Source organism: Argopecten irradians, chromosome 6 (genome assembly GCF_041381155.1).
Source record: "Argopecten irradians isolate NY chromosome 6, Ai_NY, whole genome shotgun sequence".
Lineage (NCBI taxonomy): Eukaryota > Metazoa > Mollusca > Bivalvia > Pectinida > Pectinidae > Argopecten > Argopecten irradians.
The window spans coordinates 26,785,913-26,809,357 of NC_091139.1; the positions used below are offsets into that span (position 1 = coordinate 26,785,913).

General features: G+C 39.7%; 1 protein-coding gene across 4 annotated transcripts in view; it reads right to left on the reverse strand.

Moving 5' to 3' along the window:
* The window catches only part of LOC138325488 (caspase activity and apoptosis inhibitor 1-like), a 230,883-nt gene that overhangs the window by 65,947 nt on the left and 141,491 nt on the right, over positions 1 to 23,445 (reverse strand). For all 4 annotated transcript variants that reach the window (XM_069271177.1, XM_069271179.1, XM_069271178.1 and 1 more), the window contains one exon: positions 11,400 to 11,567. In XM_069271177.1, coding sequence (XP_069127278.1) covers positions 11,400 to 11,567 — 168 coding nt within the window. The remainder of the gene's footprint in view (positions 1 to 11,399; positions 11,568 to 23,445) is intronic.

Below are 23,445 nucleotides of genomic sequence, written 5' to 3' on the forward strand. Positions count from 1 at the left end.
AATGGGAAATGTGGAGTGTCGCAAGTCAACCTCTAAGTGGGTAAATTTACGGCGTCTGACCGTGTTGCGTACATTGTGACAAATCAAATTGCGAGGTTCGGAGGGGGACAGGTTCCCGTCGGTGTCTAGCTACGACGTCATAAAGTCAGGCCACCGTGGAATTACCACGGATAAATGACAATTTTATTTTTTCTTCATACAGGGAATTGTCAAGTTCTCAGCTGTGGAGTGTCTCTTACAAATAAATAATCCCGCAGCCTAAACACTGGGGACTCCACCAAATCACTAAACACCACATCGGACCAAAATCTTTTATACTCTCAATCAGATTTTTGCTTACAAAAATTCTCCTAATACCTTTCTTTATGTGTCGCTAAGGGACATATACCAGCCTCTAGTTATACAACAAATGTTGATGTTTTGAGTTAGGAGAGTGGTCTAACAGTGATGCATACATACTTATCTCATCAGTTCTTACTTATTATGAAATACTTTTATTCTATCACTGATTTTTTGACAACCCTTGCTTCTGACATAATTACTTTTATACTTGTATGGGGGATTGTTACATCTTATATAGTCTAAAATATATTATATCATATAAAACTGATTATCATGCACAAATGAAATTCGTCTTTTTCTTTTTTTCATTCAAAAGTAAAACAATGATATTATAAATAAGTTCACAAAACCTAAATGTGTTAGCCTTATCATCTCTCTTTCCTTATTAGTTCCTGAATGGCAGGCTAACTCAAGGGGTCATGCTAAGGGTGTGAAAGGGTCAGTTTATGAAGTTGTCTCCCTTACCCTAGCCAGCTTGCAATGAAAAAACTTCCCTGGCCTCAACAATTGATATCCCATTATATCAAAAAATTTGGCATTTATCAAATATGATCTGATCAGACATCAAGTCAAGTAGTCCAACTGGAGAGGCACAAAGGGCCTGTGTCACTCTGTTGCAGTCAAGAAATCCATAGCATGTGAAAGACAAAATTTGTTCACTTTTAACTGACATCATTCATTTCGACAAACTTGGTTGTGATAGCCCCAGTATTCTCTGGACTTATTCTTAAAGCCTTTTGATCTCTGGTAAATCCCTGTGTAAAATACTTAGCTAAGAGAGATAACTATACATGTGTATTGAAATGAGAATTGAGTGTGTGTAGTGAATTTCTTTGATTAAGGGGAGATAATCCAGTAAGGGAAAAATTTATATATTTGTATTGGAAAGTGAATCAAGTATGTGTGGTAAATTTCTTTGAGTAAGGGGAGATAATCCAGTAAAGGAGCAAACAATACATGTGTATTGGGAAGTGAATTAAGTATGTGTGGTAAATTTCTATGTGGAGATTATCCAGTAAGGGAGACAACTATATATGTGTGTAGTGAAAATGAGTGTGTGTGGTAAATGTCTTTGAGTAAGGGGAGATAATTCAGTAAGGGTGACACCTATATATGTGTATTGGGAAGTGAATTCAGTGTGTGTGGTAAAATGTCTGTGTGTAACTAACAGTAATTCAGTAAGGGAGACAACTATATATGTGTGTAGTGAAATGAGTGTGTGTGGTAAATTTCTTTGAGTAAGGGGAGATAATTCAGTAAGGGTAGTAAATTTCTTTGAGTAAGGGGAGATAATTCAGTAAGGGTGACACCTATATATGTGTATTGGGAAGTGAATTCAGTGTGTGTGGTAAAATGTCTGTGTGTAACTAACAGTAATTCAGTAAGGGAGACAACTATATATGTGTGTAGTGAAATGAGTGTGTGTAGTAAATTTCTTTGAGTAAGGGGAGATAATTCAGTAAGGGTGACACCTATATATGTGTATTGGGAAGTGAATTCAGTGTGTGTGGTAAAATGTCTGTGTGTAACTAACAGTAATTCAGTAAGGGAGACAACTATACAAGTGTATTGGAAAGTGAGTGTGTGTGGTAAAATGTCTGTGTGTAACTAACAGTAATTCAGTAAGGGAGACAACTATACAAGTGTATTGGAAAGTGAGTGTGTGTGTTAATTCCTATGTGTAAGTTAGCTAAGTGAGTGTCTGAACAAAGTAATTGTTTACTTGTGCCACTCATTCCTTGTTGATTAGTGGTAATGTAACGTTTATCTCTGACTGATAATTTGATTTAACCTGGATGATCTCCCCTGTCCCCAATTAGTGACCTTAAGTGCCATAACAAGGAATTAGACAACTATAGAAAGCATGTGGGGGAGGCTTCCCAATGTCCAGTTAACAGTGTAATCAAGGCTTCTGCCACTCTCATATGTGCATCATTTATAAGCTTTCTACCGCTTTGATGCCGGAGGCTATACTAGAAACATTGTCAATTGTTAAAGATCTATTTGATGGACAACTCTGTATATAGTTAAAGCCTGCTGACACATTGGCAGGAATGTGACAGGCAACAATGATGGTCAGCATTTTTGACCATCGGTAAGATCATTATAGCCGCTATAAAAATGTGATTAATACACCCATGGCTTTTTTCGTATTACTTAACTCAGTGCACCTTCACAAAATCCATTAGGTATATATATTGTAAACCTTGACTTGACCCCAATATATTTTATTAACACGGCCCATTAGTCATATACTATTTGACTGATAATAGGTTGGACACATTAAGTCATGTTATTTTTACTTTATTATTTTGTTTATTTTTCTTTGTTTTTTCTATTTGTTTCTTGGTTGTTATTTTTTATTTTGTAAAAAAAAAAAAAAAACTCCTATGTGATACAAACCACACAGAGTATGAACAAACATCTCCGACACAAATTTGTAATTGTTTGCTGGACGGTGGCCAGTGTTGGACAGAACAAGGCATGATCTATGATACCCTAGGGCCAACTCAAATTGCTTTTGTAGCATTAAAACAAAAGGTTATAAAATTCCTTGACAGGCTACAAAGCCCTAGGACTGGCCAATCCGGCCCTTCTGTACATCCGCTCCTGTTGTTAGTGTAATCGTGTCAGCTTGAAATGATTATAAAATTCTTATGAGTCTGTCAGCTAGCCTTCTTAAATCAATGTAGACAAAGACTCGCCAAAGACCGCACCAATTTCCATACAAATGAAAATTCTGGCCCCGATAGCCTTGGAAATGATTTCAATAGTCTGATAATGCTACTGTATATAGACTGAACTTTACAAACCTGTAATTTTACTTGGCGAATTCATTTGGCGAGTAAATATATAAATAACATGATTACAACATGGTGGCAACACTTTAGACCAAAGGTGTCTGATCAACTGGACTTGGCTTTTCACAAGTAATAAACAGTTGACTGAGGGAGATAATTGCTATAGGAATTTCGGTCCAGTTGTGAGGGCTTCGGATTCTACTCAACCCACCAGGCCAGGCAGCCCAACTTGACACACTCTCCATCAATATTTCACACAGCAAAGAAATAGAATTTCAAAACTATTAGCACATAAAAAATATTGGCAGGAATTATGACGACTGCGGAGAACTAAAATGAACTTGGTCCAAGGTACAGGTGACATGGTACATCCACTCAGTAATTCATAGTTTCCTGGAGGTAGACCATTCTTATACTTGTTTTCATGGCATTAATACAGAAAAGGAGTTAATACAATGAGGTTTTGTCAATAATGACATAACATAACATCTAGCCTGCCTTTTGGTAGGTTTTTCTCACCACCTCATTTCTGTCACTAATCATACTAGTTATCAAACAAGTCTTTGGGACTTAATTCACAACCCATCCCACCACCCACCTCTCATCACCCATCCCACCACCCACCTCTCATCACCCATCCCACCATCCACCTCTCATCACCCATCCCACCATCCACCTCTCATCACCCATCCCACCATCCACCTCTCATCACCCATCCCACCAACCACCTCTCATCACCCATCCCACCACCCACCTCTCATCACCCATCCCACCACCCACCTTTCATCACCCATCCCACCATCCACCTCTCATCACCCATCCAACCATCCACCTCTCATCACCCATCCCATCATCCACCTCTCATCACCCATCCCACCATCCACCTCTCATCACCCATCCCACCATCCACCGCTCATCACCCATCCCACAATCCACCTCTCATCACCCATCCCACCACCCACCTCTCATCACCCATCCCACCATCCACCTCTCATCACCCATCCCACCACCCACCTCTCATCACCCATCCCACCATCCACTTCACAACCCATTCCAACAACCTACCTCTCACAACTCATCCCATCACTCAACTCTCACAACCCACCTCATTATCAATATCACAGCCCATCACACCACCGACCTCTCACAACCCATCCCACCAACTCACCTCTCACAACCCATCCAACCACCCACCTCACAACCCATTCTACCAACCTACCTCTCACAACTCATCCAATCACTCAACTCTCACAACCTATCCCACCAACTCACCTCTCACAACCCATCCCATCAACCCACCTATCACAACCCATCCAATCACAACTCACCTCACTACCCATCCCACCTCACCATCTACTTGATAACCCATGTAACCACTCACCTCACAACTCACCTTACAACCCATCCCACCTCACCATCTACTTGATAACCCAAGTCACCACTTACCTCACAACTCACCTTACAACCCATCCCACCTCACCATCTACTTGATAACCCATGTAACCACTCACCTCACAACTCACCTCACTACCCATCCCACCTCACCATCTACTTGATAACCCAAGTCACCACTTACCTCACAACTCACCTTACAACCCATCCCACCTCACCATCTACTTGATAACCCAAGTCACCACTTACCTCACAACTCACCTTACAACCCATCCCACCTCACCATCTACTTGATAACCCAAGTCACCACTTACCTCACAACTCACCTTACAACCCATCCCACCTCACCATCTACTTGATAACCCATGTAACCACTCACCTCACTACCCATCCCACCTCACCATCTACTTGATAACCCAAGTCACCACTTACCTCACAACTCACCTTACAACCCATCCCACCTCACCATCTACTTGATAACCCAAGTCACCACTCACCTCACAACTCACCTTACAACCCATCCCACCTCACCATCTACTTGATAACCCAAGTCACCACTTACCTCACAACTCACCTTACAACCCATCCCACCTCACCATCTACTTGATAACCCATGTAACCACTCACCTCACAACTCACCTTACAACCCATCCCACCTCACCATCTACTTGATAACCCAGGTAACCACTCACCTCACAACTCACCTTACAACCCATCCCACCTCACCATCTACTTGATAACCCAAGTCACCACTTACCTCACAACTCACCTTACAACCCACCTCAAAACTCAAATAAACAACCTTTTGTCACTACCCACTTTAGTGTGTAAAACCTGCCTTCATAACCCATCCCACAACCCACTGTATAACCCATCCCACATAAACACCCCACAATCCACCCCATATATATACCTTTAAGCCAGTATAATCCTAACAGTTTCTATAATTATGGTCCTGATGTTGGGGGAGCAGTTTAGTGGAATTTCCGTACCGTTTCCTGAGTTAGCTAGCTGTTTTAAGTGCTTTAGGACATGCACTTCCCAGACTTGTATTCACATTAGGCACAAACTATCGACTAGACATAATTTCATTTTATTTCATAATATAATTTTTTTTCTGCAACAGCTGTCGTAGGCTTTATCTATGATTGTGAACTAATGGAGTTTTGAATATGCACACAAATGTCTTGGAGACATGTGACTTAGAACAAAATCTGACGACTTGATGGTAAAGTAGGAAAAGGACAGACTGTCGATCACCACATTTGTCCTTTAACTTCCAAAGTCTGATGTGAACTTGGAAGATCTAAATCATCTACAGTAACAGGGAACTAGTATTGTATGTACATTCACTTGTACTTAGAAGATCTTTATTATAGAGCTATAAGAAATGTATTTATTAACAAACATTACACACATATGAAGAAAGTACCCAGGATAAATATCTTCCCTACATGCCAAACTTACAATTCAAATTCATTTTAACATATTTAGGCCAAGTGGTTAAGATGTCCTGACATATTCCCACAAGCCCTCCACCTCTGGGTTGCGAGTTTGAATCCCATGTGGAACAGTTGCCAGGTACTGACCACTGGCCGGTGATTTTTCTCTGAGCACTCCTACTTTCCTCCACCTATAAACCTCAGACAGGTAAGTCCTTAAATGGTCATGGCTGTAAATAGGACTTTAAACTAATAAAACCAAAACCAAACATATCTAAAACTTCTATCATATGAATGATATCAGAACAAACCAAAAAATGTAATATTTAATGATTAATCTAAATTAGATTTATTCCATCAGATAAGCATCAATGGTTATCATTAAATAGAATAAGTCAGGTTTTGATTGTGGTAGAAAAGTCCCAGAGAAATATCACCAATCTACGGCCAAAGAACCCAGAGAAAAATCATCAACCAACAACCAAAGGACCCAGAGAAAAATCATCAACCAACAACCAAAGGACCCAGAGAAAAAATTGTCAACCAACAACCAAAGGACCCAGAGAAAAATCGTCAACCAACAACCAAAGGACCCAGAGAAAAATCATCAACCAACAACCAAAGGACCCAGAGAAAAATCATCAACCAACAACCAAAGGACCGAGAAAAATCGTCAACCAACAACAAAAGGACCCAGAGAAAATCGTCAACCAACAACCAAAGGACCAAGAGAAAAATTGTCAACCAACAACCAAAGAACGCAAAGAAAAATCGTCAAACTACTGCCAAAAGACAAAGAGAAAAATCATTAACCTATGACAAAAGGACCCAAAGAAAAACCACCAACCTACGGTCAAAGGACCTAAAGAAAAACCACCAATATCTACCTCAGGTTACTACACCAAGTGGGACTTGAACTCGTAACCAAGATATGGAGAGCTTATGGGTACATCTATCAATTAAAACCCTACATTTTCTGTTTATGTAGTGTCCAATTCAAATGGTCTTAAATCAAGTTTTTGAAATAGAAAAGGTAAATTTGTTTAAAAATTTGTTGAACTTGCTTGACTAAATAATTGTAATCTTTATCTTAATCCGATCTACATGAAAAGCTATCTTTTTTAAGAAAAGAAAGAAAAATTGTATAATGATAAAACCATTGGCATTGCTGTGGCAACAAAAGGTAAACAAAAATTGGAAAAGTTTTAACTTTGGGAAGATTTGTGCCAGATTGAATATGTGTTTATATCTGCGGCGCAATAGCACAGGGCATTAACAGAAGCCAGAGTGTAGACTGAAAATGTCACCTTTATCAATATTTACCATACTTTTTGGACGTACAAATATGGCCAAGACTAGATACAGACAAGGATCATGTTTGATTTTATTAACCATGCATCAATAATTCACAGCCATCTCTCTTCTCAAGATGATGTAATTGTCCTGACAACGCAGGGTAGAAACCAAGGGTCCAACGGGTACAATGCTATACACACCACTTAATGGACACAAGTTCACAAGAAATAACCGTAATTTAATTTCAACATGCCCGGCCTGGGTATAATATGCTTTTCCTTTCACCTGGTGTAGTTTGAGTTCACGAAGGGCAATAGACCTCATAAAAGCTTTATCTTTAAAAGAATGATTAAATCGAGGAAAATCAATTGCACATACATAGCCAATGAATTTTTAATGACTGAAATCCACAGTTAAAAGTCCACAAAAAGCGATAATTTAACCTGTACGGAATGCTGCCACATTGGGGCCCTGCGTTGCACTGGCTGACCTCCGCTATTCCTTTTTTAACAATATGATTTTAATTTGCTATTTCTTAATAATTAATTACCTGAATCACTATATCAGCATTTGAACATTGTAATACCCAGATCCAATATCTAATGAGACTTTGGAAGATAATATATGTCCCTTGGTCAGGCATGGCCGTGGTTAGTAACTGGGAGGGGGGAGGGGGGAAATGAAGCCCGACACCAAGGGGATTAAGCAAGAAAGTTCAGATTCTAGCCCCTAGGGACAGAACCAAAGTCGTTTGGACACCATTTCTGGGAACCAAAAGAGGTTAGAGTAAGGCATGCAACCGTTATGGATTACATGTAGATAGCCATAGTAGACAGTGAATAGGGTCTGTATGTAAAGCACAAAGATTGATATTCCCCGTGGATCTTATATGCTGAATTGAAATTGATTTTATATTGATATTTAAAACAGTCATTGATACGGCTATTAGTTAAAAGTCATGAAGGAAAATGGAAGGGAAAATGGTCATTGATTCCAATATCCTACTCAGTTTAAATTTTGGCAGATTAGAGCTGCATCTGTTCTGTCTCCAGCTGAAATTCAATTTATTGAAAATATCTATAACATAAATTCAACAATTTAAAGTCAACTTTACTCAAACAATATCATAAAAAGGAGTGCTACTCTGTCTTAGTTCTAAAAACATTATGACAAACTATATGTACATTTATACATGTACAGTAGCAAACAATCAATTGCCAATTATTGGAATCCCTATGACTTAAAATAGTCAATTAAATTGCAGTAGTCATAGCAACTCCTTTAGCTTAACCAATCAAATTGTAGTCAAAGCTACCTCTAGAGCTTAACCAATCAAATTGCAGTTATAGCAATTAACCCCTTTGGCTTAACCAATCAAATTGTAGTTATAGATACTCTTCTGTCTTAGCCAATGAAACTGTAGTCATAACTACCCCTATGGCTTAATTAGCCAATCAAATCGTTGTTATAGCTACCCCCATGATTTAGCCAATGACACTGTTGTCATAGATATCTATGATGTACCATATGACGACATGTGTTGCCATGGATACCCATATGACTTAGCCAATGATACTGTTGTAATGGATACCTCTATGATGTACCATATGACGACATGTGTTGCCATGGATACCCATATGACTTAGCCAATGATACTGTTGTAATGGATACCTCTATGATGTACCATGATGACATGTGTTGCCATGGGTACCCATGTGACTTAGCCAATGATACTGTTGTAATGGATATATCTATGATGTATCATGATGACATGTGTTGCCATGGGTACCCATATCACTTAGCCAATGATACTGTAGTCATAAATACCTCTATGATGTATCATGATGACATGTGTTGCCATGGGTACCCATATGACTTAGCCAATGATACTGTTGTAATGGATACCTCTATGATGTACCATGATGACATGTGTTGCCATGGGTACCCATATGACTTAGCCAATGATACTGTTGTAATGGACACTTCTATGATGTACCATGATGACATGTGTTGCCATGGATACCCATATGACTTAGCCAATGACACTGTTGTAATGGATACCTCTATGATGTACCATGATGACATGTGTTGCCATGGGTACCCATATGATTTAGCCAATGATACTGTTGTAATGGATACCTCTATAATGTATCATGATGACATGTGTTGCCATGGGTACCCATATGACTTAGCCAATGATACTGTTGTAATGGATACCTCTATGATGTACCATGATGACATGTGTTGCCATGGGTACCCATATGACTTAGCCAATGATACTGTTGTAATGGATACTTCTATGATGTACCATGATGACATGTGTTGCCATGGATACCCATATGACTTAGCCAATGATACTGTTGTAATGGATACTTCTATGATGTACCATGATGACATGTGTTGCCATGGATACCCATATGACTTAGCCAATGATACTGTTGTAATGGATACTTCTATGATGTACCATGATGACATGTGTTGCCATGGATACCCATATGACTTAGCCAATGATACTGTTGTAATGGATACTTCTATGATGTACCATGATGACATGTGTTGCCATGGGTACCCATATGACTTAGCCAATGATACTGTTGTAATGGATACTTCTGTGATGTACCATGATGACATGTGTTGCCATGGATACCCATATGACTTAGCCAATGATACTGTTGTAATGGATACTTCTATGATGTACCATGATGACATGTGTTGCCATGGGTACCCATATGACTTAGCCAATGATACTGTAGTCATAAATACCTCTATGATGTATCATGATGACATGTGTTGCCATGGATACCCATATGACTTAGCCAATGATACTGTTGTAATGGATACTTCTATGATGTACCATGATGACATGTGTTGCCATGGATACCCATATGACTTAGCCAATGACACTGTTGTAATGGATACCTCTATGATGTACCATGATGACATGTGTTGCCATGGGTACCCATATGACTTAGCCAATGACACTGTTGTAATGGATACCTCTATGATGTACCATGATGACATGTGTTGCCATGGGTACCCATATGACTTAGCCAATGATACTGTTGTAATGGATACTTCTATGATGTACCATGATGACATGTGTTGCCATGGATACCCATATGACTTAGCCAATGATACTGTTGTAATGGATACTTCTATGATGTACCATGATGACATGTGTTGCCATGGGTACCCATATGACTTAGCCAATGATACTGTTGTAATGGATACTTCTATGATGTACCATGATGACATGTGTTGCCATGGGTACCCATATGACTTAGACAATGATACTGTAGTCATAAATACCTCTATGATGTACCATGATGACATGTGTTGTCATGGATACCTACATGACTTAGCCAATGATACTGTTGTAATGGATACCTCTATAATGTACCATGATGACATGTGTTGCCATGGGTACCCATATCACTTAGCCAATGATACTGTAGTCATAAATACCTCTATGATGTACCATGATGACATGTGTTGCCATGGATACCTACATGACTTAGCCAATGATACTGTTGTAATGGATACTTCTATGATGTACCATGATGACATGTGTTGCCATGGGTTACCATATCACTTAGCCAATGATACTGTAGTCATAAATACCTCTATGATGTACCATGATGACATGTGTTGCCAAGAGTACCTATATTACTTAGCCAATGATACTGGTGTCATGGATACTTCTATGATATACCATGATGACATGTGTTGCGATGGATACCCATATGACTTAGCCAATGATTGCATTGGTAGTTGAAATAATAGTTATAGCTCCCTAAACCTATTAAATCAATTTGCACAATTTCTCCTAAACATGAATACAAGAAACAAGTAATTATAGAAAAGAGGTCAAGGGAGATAACAGATTAAAAATTGGTCCAATACCAAATTAATTTTTTAAGTAAAAAGAAAAAATGAAATAGTGATCAGTAAAAGAACTTTTTTTTCTTTAATGCCAATGTAAACCCTTGACAACAATTCAAACTTGTCACTTTTATTTTGGGTGGCTACATATCATACAACTGCTGCGCCACAAAATTGAAAGCTGCGGGGGCTTTAAAACAAGTATTCGCCTTTTTTTTTGCTTTTTTTTTGCCATTTTCTTCACCTTGAGGACATCAGGAAGGTTTCTTTGAAGACTGCCTCCCTTTAAACATCGGAACATCTGGTCCAACATAGTCCGCCTATCTTTGATATAGTCTCCAATAGGCTTCAGGTCCCGCTCTAGGTCAAGGTCACTGTCAACATCATTATCTGAGCTACTCCTCTTTGTAGACTAAAACAGAAAAAAAAGAAAAACAAAGTTGTAAATGATGATCTAAAATTTCATATTTTCTGTGAAAATAATTATGATAAGCTGAGCAGATCGAGGAATGGATTACAAGTATTTAATTTATAAGAGATAGTATTATATAATTGTGGTAGGCAGGCAAGCACACCAGATACCACAATTAATATCCTTCTCAAGCATGTCTGAGACTAAGATCTAGCAATTAATCCAAGTCTTATAGCTAGGCGGTGTCAAAAACAATTCATTCCCTTTCAAAAAAAGGAAAGGTCTGGCGATGAAGCTAACGGTGATACACGTGTTGAGCCGGGCTGGAGGAGAATCGGAGCTTCTGATTGGATGTGACAGGTCTAAATTGATCCTATGATTTATACAGGCGAAAAAAAACAACTTATAAAACACATTCCATTGCTCTAGATGGGCTGATGTGCTGCCGTGATAAATATCCAAACAGTAGTATCACTACTTATGAATGTTTTATCAAATGGACAATTTGGTATATTTCTAAATGTCTATATAGTTCTACTAAAACTTATAATCGTAGAGATACCAAACATTGTTTTGTCCCAGATTTCTAATCAGTGTCGTAACCATGCTTGAATCTACTGATGTAGAAGAGGACACTGTCTGGTGGAATGGACAATTAGCCGCGGTTTTAACACAGATCTACACTTATCTCATTAATATAAATATAGACTTTTAATGCATCATTCATTGCCAATTTCCCCCTTTTTTTACCATGTCTAATATAATTCTTACAAAAAGCGGGTGTCATGTTGGTTCAGATTTTATAATCGTTAGATTTTTCAGATAGATATGGGCGGTAAGATAACTGTCCCTGAGGAACCATTAGAAAGTCTGTAGCAATTTGGGATCTCTACCCAAATTATTAATGTAAACCGGTGTGGCTGTAACCACATTATACACCTATTGTACTTATAGACAAGAACTTAACATTTGCATCATTACTGTACGCTTAGTTTCTACAAATTGCAAGTTCAGATTTAAACTCTCGCCTGCAGGAATACAGGATTTTTTTATTATTTTTTTTGCCTTCTTTAATTCATTTTATTTGTATTTTCTCCCATATATTTTCATTTCAATTATTTTTTCATTTTCAGAATTTTTGCTAATTATTTAAAATATTTCTATCAAAATAAATAATGAACTTTACATATGATTCACGCACATAAAATGTTGGCTGAAAATCCCCACTTAAACTCATCATCTGTTATTAAATTATTCCACATCAAAAAATAATTTCAGTTTTATAATATCATCAACCTTCATCAATGTGTAACATAGGGCTAACAATATCACTTATAGTTTTATCTACATTGATCAACTTTAGTAAAGGTCAAGTGTAAAAATTTACCTAAATATGACTAACTTAATTTTCATTTCTGTTTAGATAATGAAACCTGATGGCAAGTGCTACATGGCCAATGCGTTTTCCCTAAAAAATCTTTACATGAATACCTGCAACTTGCCTGTGTCTTTTGTCCAAATATAGGCATTAATTGTAGCTCATTCCACTAATTGTACATAATGATAAATAAATATTGAAGATGTATTTGATGTTGAATGAATGCATGTCCTCGTCATGTGTAGTTTTGGAACCCCATCAACAAGTCTATATAATTACGTTTTTGTTCAATAAGTATCGAGATATCTGTGCATGCCCCTCCTATATAACTTGTAAACTTCAATCACAGCACTGCAGATCTGCTCCGCTGTCTTTTAACCGTTAAAGGGCCGATTCCCTATGAAATCTGAAGCATCAAAGTGTTTAAATAGCAAGCTCTGCCTCCACTGCAGGCACATGTTACACAGATGTTACGCAATAGCAATGTGCGACTTCAGTGCATTTTTTGAGTGCTCCTTACACTACACGCTGTGACGGTAATACGCCACATCGTTTGTTACCACTAACCTCGACATCGTCACTTTACCACTAAAGTTTGCCATCAGGATGACAGTACCACATTGCCCCTATGACAGATACTTAATCGACAGAGTCATAATCACCTAGAAGCATAATCTGTAAACTCCGACTTGAGACTTTGCAGAAGAATGAAAATTACACCCCTCGCATCGCCACATCAAACGAAACAGGCCGAAGCAACGTTAGAAGAAATCAAAATTCTTCCAATAGCTTCATATAGAGTGAATATTTCTCTTTCAGGGCCATGCAGGCTTATCTACATCGTATGCTATAGAAACAAAATGCTCATCAAATAACATCATTTCAAAAGACCTCTAGCATCCTGTATGAATCAACTTATTTTCAGAATTGCTTATAGCAATTTATAGAAGGGTTGATGAGAAAAGCATAACTGCCAAATAAAATTCTGTAACGCTTGCTGTTGAAGGGATGTGTTGATGATATTAGAACAGAGCGTGTGTGTACAACACAATCTTAAACTAATTAATCTCCAAAATTGGCTTTGTTTTCGACTTTTCTTTTTTCTACTGATTTCAACCTTTTTTTATACTTGGTTACCAAAAATCTTGGCACTGACAGAAGGGAGGAATAATTACAATATTTCTCCGCTGCAGTCTTGGTTGTTTTTACAGTTTTCATCTCTAGGCAAAACAAACATACATTCATGAGTATGAGACCAAATTGTCAGTTGAAGAAATGTGTTAATGATATTAGATATTTAGCAAAGACTGTATTCTACAACATCAATATCTTAACATTAATGCAACAAAATGATATAAACTAAATACAAGCAGGCTTATAAATATCATGCATGATAACAAAACCTTAGCCCGTCTTTTTATCTAATGTTTTTTACCATGTGCATTTTTGGTGGATTTCCATAATTTACCAAAATTTCTTATCTTTGCACTGACATTGAAGGGACTTCACATCAGATAATTACAAGTAAAACTAGTCCGCTGCAGTCTTGGTTTGTAATTGTACAGTTCGTGTTTAGTTCTTTTAGGACAAAAAAAGTTAATTACTCCATACATTCATGAACATGAGTATGAGACCAAATTATCTGGAAGAAATAGAGGAACATGAAAAATCATTTCTTTAATATACACTTACAACTTCAAAAGTGGAAAACAGAACAATAAAATGCACTACTGAAAACTGAATTTTACAATCGGTTCAAGAAATCAGACTCAAAGTATTCATAAGTGTATGAAAGTTTACCTGGAACATGAGTGGTGATAAGTTTATCTGGTGACATGAGTGGTGACTAGTTTATCTGGACATGAGTGGTGACTAGTTTATCTGGAGACATAAGTGGTGACTAGTTTACCTGGAGACATGAGTGGTGACTAGTTTATCTGGAGACATGAGTGGTGACTAGTTTATCTGGAGACATGAGTGGTGACTAGTTAACCTGAATGATGGTGACTAGACTGGTGACATAGTGACTAGTTTACTGAGACATGAGTGGTGACATCTGAGACATGAGTGGTGACTAGTTTACCTGGTGACATGAGTGGTGATATGGGACATGAGTGGTGACTAGTTTATCCTGGTGACATGAGTGGTGACTAGTTTACCTGAGGACATGAGTGGTGACTAGTTACCTGAGGACATGAGTGGTGACTAGTTTACCTGGGGACATGAGTGGTGACTAGTTTACCTGAGGACATGAGTGGTGACTAGTTAACCTGGGACATGAGTGGTGACTAGTTTACCTGGGACATGAGTGGTGACTAGTTTACCTGGGGACATGAGTGGTGACTAGATATTGTGACATGATGGGTGAGTTAGACTGACTTGGGACTGAGTGGTGACTAGTGTTTTACCTGGTGACATGAGTGGTGACTAGACCTGGGGACATGAGTGGTGACTAGACTCTGGGGACATGAATGGTGACTAGTTTACCTGAGGACATGAGTGGTGACTAGTTTATCTGGTGACATGAGTGGTGACTAGTTAATCTGGTGACATGCGTGGTGACTAGACTTGGGGACATGAGTGGTGACCTGATGAATGGTGTTTATCTATTGACATGAATGGTGACTAGACTTGGGGACATGAGTGGTGACTAGTTTACCTGGAGACATGAGTGGTGACGAGTTTACCTGAGGACATGAGTGGTGACTAGTTTACCTGAGGACATGATGGGACATGAAACCTGGAGACATGAGTGGTGACTAGTTAACCTGACTAGACGGACATGAGTGGTGACTAGTTACCTGGGGACATAGTGGTGACTAGTTAACCTGGAGGACATGAGTGGTGACTAGTTTACCTGAGGACATGAGTGGTGACTAGTTTAACTGAGGACATGAGTGGTGACTAGTTTACCTGAGGACATGAGTGGTGACTAGTTAACCTGAGGGCATGAATGGTGACTAGTTAACCTGAGGGCATGAATGGTGACTAGTTAACCTGAGGGCATGAATGGTGACTAGTTAACCTGAGGACATGAGTGGTGACTAGTTTAACCTGAGGACATGAGTGGTGACTAGTTAACCTGGGACATGAGTGGTGACTAGTTTACCTGGGACATGAGTGGTGACTAGTTTAACCTGGTGACATGAGTGGTGACTAGTTTACCTGAGGACATGAGTGGTGACTAGTTAACCTGAGGACATGAGTGGTGACTAGTTTACCTGGGGACATGAGTGGTGACTAGTTTACCTGGTGACATGATGGTGACTAGTTTACCTGAGGACATGAGTGGTGACTAGTTTACCTGAGGACATGAGTGGGTGACTAGTTTTACCTGTGGGGACATGAGTGGTGACTAGTTTACCTGAGGACATGAGTGGTGACTAGTTTATAACTGGACATGAGTGGTGACTAGTTACCTGGGACATGAGTGGTGACTAGTTTACCTGGGACATGAGTGGTGACTAGTTTACCTGGTGACATGAGTGGTGACTAGTTTACCTGAGACATGAGTGGTGACTAGTTTTACCTGAGGACATGAGTGGTGACTAGTTTACCTGGTGACATGAGTGGTGACTAGTTTTACCTCTGGTGACATGAGTGGTGACATAGTTTTACCTGGTGACATGAGTGGTGACTAGTTTACCTGGGACATGAGTGGTGACTAGTTTATCTGGTGACATGAGTGGTGACTAGTTTACCTGGTGACATGAGTGGTGACTAGTTTACCTGAGGACATGAGTGGTGACTGTTTACCTGAGGTGACATGAGTGGTGACTAGTTTACCTGGTGACATGAGTGGTGACTAGTTTTACCTGAGGACATGAGTGGTGACTAGTTTACCTGAGGACATGAGTGGTGACTAGTTTACCTGGTGACATGAGTGGTGACTAGTTTACCTGAGGACATGAGTGGTGACTAGTTTACCTGAGAAGACATGAGTGGTGACTAGTTTTACCTGAGGACATGAGTGGTGACTAGTTTACCTGGTGACATGAGTGGTGACTAGTTTACCTGGTGACATGAGTGGTGACTAGTTTAACCTGGTGGACATGAGTGGTGACTAGTTTACCTGAGGACATGAGTGGTGACTAGTTTACCTGGTGACATGAGTGGTGACTAGTTTACCTGGTGACATGAGTGGTGACTAGTTTTACCTGGAGGACATGAGTGGTGACTAGTTAACCTGAGGACATGAGTGGTGACTAGTTTACCTGGTAGGACATGAGTGGTGACTAGTTTACCTGGGGACATGAGTGGTGACTAGTTTTTACCTGGGACATGACATGAGTGGTGACTAGTTTACCTGGGGACATGAGTGGTGACTAGTTTACCTGAGGACATGAGTGGTGACTAGTTTACCTGGAGACATGAGTGGTGACTAGTTTACCTGGAGACATGAGTGGTGACTAGTTAACCTGAGGACATGAGTGGTGACTAGTTTACCTGTAGGACCATGAGTGGTGACTAGTTTTACCTGGAAGGACATGAGTGGTGACTAGTTTTAACCTGAGGACATGAGTGGTGACTAGTTTACCTGAGGACATGAGTGGTGACTAGTTTACCTGGAGACATGAGTGGTGACTAGTTTACCTGGTGACATGAGTGGTGACTAGTTTACCTGGAGACATGAGTGGTGACTAGTTTACCTGGAGACATGAGTGGTGACTAGTTTACCTGGGGACATGAGTGGTGACTAGTTAACCTGAGGACATGAGTGGTGACTAGTTTACCTGGTGACATGAGTGGTGACTAGACATGAGTGGTGACTAGTTTATCTGGCGACATGAGTGGTGACTAGTTAACCTGAGGACATGAGTGGTGACTAGTTTACCTGGTGACATGAGTGGTGACTAGTTTTACCTGGTGACATGAGTGGTGACTAGTTTACCTGGGGACATGAGTGGTGACTAGTTTACCTGAGGACATGAGTGGTGACTAGTTTACCTGGTGACATGAGTGGTGACTAGTTTACCTGAGGACATGAGTGGTGACTAGTTTACCTGGAGACATGAGTGGTGACTAGTTAACCTGAGGACATGAGTGGTGACTAGTTTACCTGAGGACATGAGTGGTGACTAGTTTACCTGGGGACATGAGTGGTGACTAGTTTACCTGAGGACATGAGTGGTGACTAGTTTACCTGTAGACATGAGTGGTGACTAGTTTACCTGAGGACATGAGTGGTGACTAGTTTACCTGGTGACATGAGTGGTGACTAGTTTACCTGAGGACATGAGTGGTGACTAGTTTACCTGAGTTGACATGAGTGGTGACTAGTTTACCTGAGTATATGAGTGGTGACAAGGTTTATTCTGGTGACATGACTTGGTGACTAGTTTACCTGGTGACACATGAAGTGGTGACTAGTTACCTGGAGGACCATGAGTGGTGACTAGTTTATCTGGTGACATGAGTGGTGACTAGTTACCTGAAGGACATGAGTGGTGACTAGTTTACCTGAGGACATGAGTGGTGACTAGTTTCACCTGGGGACATGAGTGGTGACTAGTTCACCTGAGACATGAATGGTGACTAGTTTACCTGAGGACATGAGTGGTGACTAGTTTAATCTGCTGAGGACATGAGTGTGGTGACTAGTTTACCTGAGGACATAAGTGGTGATTAGTTTACTGGAGGACATGAGTGGTGACTAGTTTTATCTGGTGGACATGAGTGGTGACTAGTTTTGAGGACACTAAGTGGTGACTTAGTTCTTACCCTGAGGACATGCGATGGTGACTAGTTTACCTGATGACATGAGTTGGTGACTAGTTTACCTGAGTGACATGAGTGGTGACTAGTTTACCTGAGGACATGAGTGGTGACTAGTTTACCTGAGGACATGAGTGGTGACTAGGTTCTACCATGGGGACATGAGTGGTGACTAGATTGAGGACATGAGTGGTGACTAGTTTACCTGGAGGACATGAGTTGGTGACTAGTTTACCTGAGGGACATGAGTGGTGACTAGTTTACCTGAGGACATGGAAGTGTGTGACTAGTTTACACTGGGTGACATGAGTGGTGATGACTAGTTTATCCTGATGACTCTGAATGTGAGGACTTAGTTTACATGGATGACTATGAGTGGTGACTACTTAGTTTATCTCTGGAGGACATGAGTGGTGACTTAGTTTACCTGAGGACATGAGTGGTGACTAGTTTACCTGAGGACATGAGTGGTGACTAGTTTACCTGGTGACATGAGTGGTGACTAGTTAACCTGAGGACATGAGTGGTGACTAGTTTACCTGGAGACATGAGTGGTGACTAGTTTACTGGAGACATGAGTGAGTGACTAGTTTACTCTGGAGGACATGAGTGGTGACTAGGTTACCTGGTGAGGACATGAGTGGTGACTAGTTTACCTGAGGACATGAGGTGGTGAATAGTTATACCTTGGAGGACATGGAGTGGTGACTAGTTTGACCCTGGTGACATGAGTGGTGACTTGTTTTACCTGGGGACATGAGTGGTGACTAGTTTATCTGGTGACATGAGTGGTGACTAGTTTATCCTGGGGACATTGAGTGGTGAATAGTTACCTGGGGACATGAGTGGGGTGACTAGTTTTACCTGAGGTGACATGAGTGGTGACTAGTTTATGCTGGTCGCATGAGTGGTGACTAGTTTACCCTGAGGACAATGAGTGGTGACTAGTTTATCTGGTTGACATGAGTGGTGACTAGTTTACCTGGACAAGGACATGAGTGTTGTGACTAGTTTATTCTGGTGACATGAGTGGTGACGTAGTTTACCTGAGGACATGAGTGGTGACTAGTTTATCTGGTGACATGAGTGGTGACTAGTTTACCTGGTGACATGAGTGGTGACTAGTTTACCTGAGGACATGAGTGGTGACTAGTTTACCTGAGGACATGAGTGGTGACTAGTTTACCTGGTGACATGAGTGGTGACTAGTTTACCTGAGGACATGAGTGGTGACTAGTTTTACCTCAGGGACCATAAGTGGGTGAGTTTATCTGGTGACATGACATGAGTGGTGATTAAGTATTAGTTTACCTGAGGACATGAGTGGTGACTAGTTTACCTGGTGACATGAGTGGTGACTAGTTTACCTGGAGACATGAGTGGTGACTAGTTTACCTCAGGACATGAGTGGTGACTAGTTTACCTGAGGACATGAGTGGTGACTAGTTTACCTGTAGACATGAGTGGTGACTAGTTTATCTGGTGACATGAGTGGTGACTAGTTAACCTGGTGACATGAGTGGTGACTAGTTTACCTGAGGACATGAGTGGTGACTATGTTTACTGACATGAGTGGTGTTTACCTGGTGACATGAGTGGTGACTAGTTTTTACCTGAGGACATGAGTGGTGACTAGTTTACCTGAGGACATGAGTGGTGACTAGTTTACCTGAGTGACACGCAGAGGAGTGGTGACGTAGTTTACCTGGTGACATGAGTGGTGACGAGTTTACCTGTAGACATAAGTGGTGACTAGTTTACCTGAAAACATGAGTGGTGACTAGTTTACCTGGTGACATGAGTGGTGACTAGTTAACCTGAGGACATGAGTGGTGACTAGTTAACCTGAGGACATGAGTGGTGACTAGTTTATCTGAGTGACATGCAGTGGTTGACTAGTTTACCTGGATGGACATGAGTGGTGACTAGTTTACCTGAGGACATGAGTGGTGGTGACTAGTTTATCTGGTGACAATGAGTGGTGACTAGTTTCACCTGTAGGACATGAGTGGTGACTAGTTTACCTGAGGACATGAGTGGTGATTAAGTTTATCTGACGGACATGAGTGGTGACTATAGTTAACGCCTGAGGACTTGCGTTGGTGAAGTGGTGACTAGTTACCCCTGAGGACATGAGTGGTGACTAGTTAACCTGAAGGACATGAGTGGTGACTAGTTTACCTGAGGACATGAGTTGGTGACTAGTTCATGAGGACATGAGTGCGTGACTAGTTATCCTTGTGGGACATGAGTGGTGACTAAGTTTACCTGAAGACATGAGTGGTGACTAGTTAACCAGAGGACATGAGTGGTGACTAGTTTACCTGGAGACATGAGTGGTGATGAGTTTACCTGGGGACATGAGTGGTGACTAGTTTACTGGAGGATATGAGTGGTGATGAGTTTACCTGGAGACATGAGTGGTGACTAGTTTACCTGGAGACCTAATTGGTTACAAGTTTCCCTTTTAGAGTGCCTTATAACATGAGTTAAAAAAAGTTATATACATAAATTGGTATGTAAGTGATGCAAAGACAGCTACCCTGCATAGTTACATGATCAGATCTAACCTAATGCACATGGAAGCTTTACACACCTGCTGACGGTATCTCATTGCCCGTTTTAACGGAGCCCAACCACAAATTTTGTTCTACCCTGGCAATCACCCTTCATTGTAGCTGGCATTAATGTATTTCAAATAGCACTTTCATAAAACATTAAATAGACCAAGATTGAATCTTCTCCTAAACGGTTTATTTAAATTTTCCCCATGTGCACTTTACAAGGCCGTATCCATTGATTTCACCATGATAAAATGTGATGGTGTTATAAATGGTTCAAGGAAATTGTCACGGTAATTCGCTGCACACTCCTGCGTATAAAATCTGCACAGGCTTATAGCACCCTGCACAGAAAATTACCTCTGGTGTCTTTAAATAACGGCCCCAAATTAGCCAGCTGACAATTTTTTACTGACAATTATCGAATGTGGTGTAAGAGGCAGAAAAATTGCCCATACTTTCACGGCCAGTAATATTTAGACAGGGTATCGAGTTGAAATGACAAATGACCCTGAGAATTTACATAGACTGGACAAAGGATGACCAGCAAAGTGTCATCAAACTGACGTATTGACCGCCCCTGGTCAAAGAGTGATTTATTCTCACACATGTGATCTCTGTCTCGATATGTCAGTTTCTGATTAGTTATACAAATCACCTTGCTTTAACATAAAAAAGTAATCTTTGCACTTTTCCAGTTTTTTTCGATATTAAGGCTGATGGGATTGGCTGAATATGACTATGAGCGCCTTGAAGTAAAAGCATTATACTTATGATTTTACATCACAGTACGAAATCTTACTTCAAAACTGGTTTTCTTAACATGTAAAAATTTGTAGATAGGTTTCCTTTCTACACTTTTTTCCATCAATTTTGATAACCATCAAGTTTCTGGCCTTCAGAAAGAAAACTTAATCTTATGATATCAACAGACAATTTAATGTCTTGCATACTCAAGAAAAGTCAAACTTTCCAAATAAAATCATTGAAAGTATCTTGATGATCTAGGAAAAAACTATCCATTGAAATAGGCAGCCATCAGTGCTCATGATATATGAATTTCAACGTTAACATTGGGTAATGTGTGGAATATTTGGAACTGGGTTTTAATATAATATAATATTCTATAGTGTCAGATAAGAAAATATTTTCAGTCAAAAGTAATCACCTGTTTATTGAGATCACTTCCTTAGAGTCCCAAATGGCTATTTATAACACAATTTGACCTATGTATAAAGATCACCTGGCTATTAGGACTATTTTCCTGGTCCTTTGAGTGGTGTTTATAGATAGGGTTGACTGTATATAAAGATCACATGGTTATAAGGACTATTTTCCTGGTCCTTTTAGTGGTATTTATAGATAGGGTTGACTGTATATAAAGATCACATGGTTATAAGGACTATTTTCCTGGTCCGTTGAGTGGTCTTTATAGATAGGGTTGACTGTATATAAAGATCACATGGTTGAGTGGTGTTTATAGATAGGGTTGACTGTATATAAAGATCACATGGTTATAAGGACTATTTTCCTGGTTCTTTTAGTGGTCTTTATAGATAGGGTTGACTGTATATATAGATCACATGGTTATAAGGACTATTTTCCTGGTCCTTTGAGTGGTGTTTATAGATAGGGTTGACTGTATATAAAGATGTCACATGGTTATAAGACTATTTTCCTGGTCCTTTGAGTGGTCTTTATAGATAGGGTTGACTGTATATAAAGATCACATGGTTATAAGGGACTATTTTCCTGGTCCGGTTTTGAGTGGTCTTTTATAGATAGGTTGAATGTAATATATAGATCACATGGTTATGAAAGACTATTTTCCTGGTGCCTAGTTTAGTGGTGTTTTATATGATAGGGTTGACTGTAGATAAATATCACATGGTTATAAGGACTATTTTCCTTGTTCCGTTGAGTGGTCTTTATAGATAGGGTTGACTGTATATATCATATCACATGGTTATAAGGACTATTTTTCCTTGTCCGTTGAGTGGTCTTTATAGATAGGGTTGACTGTATATAAAGATCACATGGTTTATAAGGACTATTTTCCTTGTCCTTTGAGTGGTCTTTTATAGATAGGGTTGACTGTATATAAAGATCACATGGTTATGAAGGACTATTTTCCTGGTCCTTTGAGTAGTGTTTATAGATAAGGTTGACTGTATATAAAGTATCACATGGTTATAAAGGACCTATTTATCCTTGTCCGTTGAGT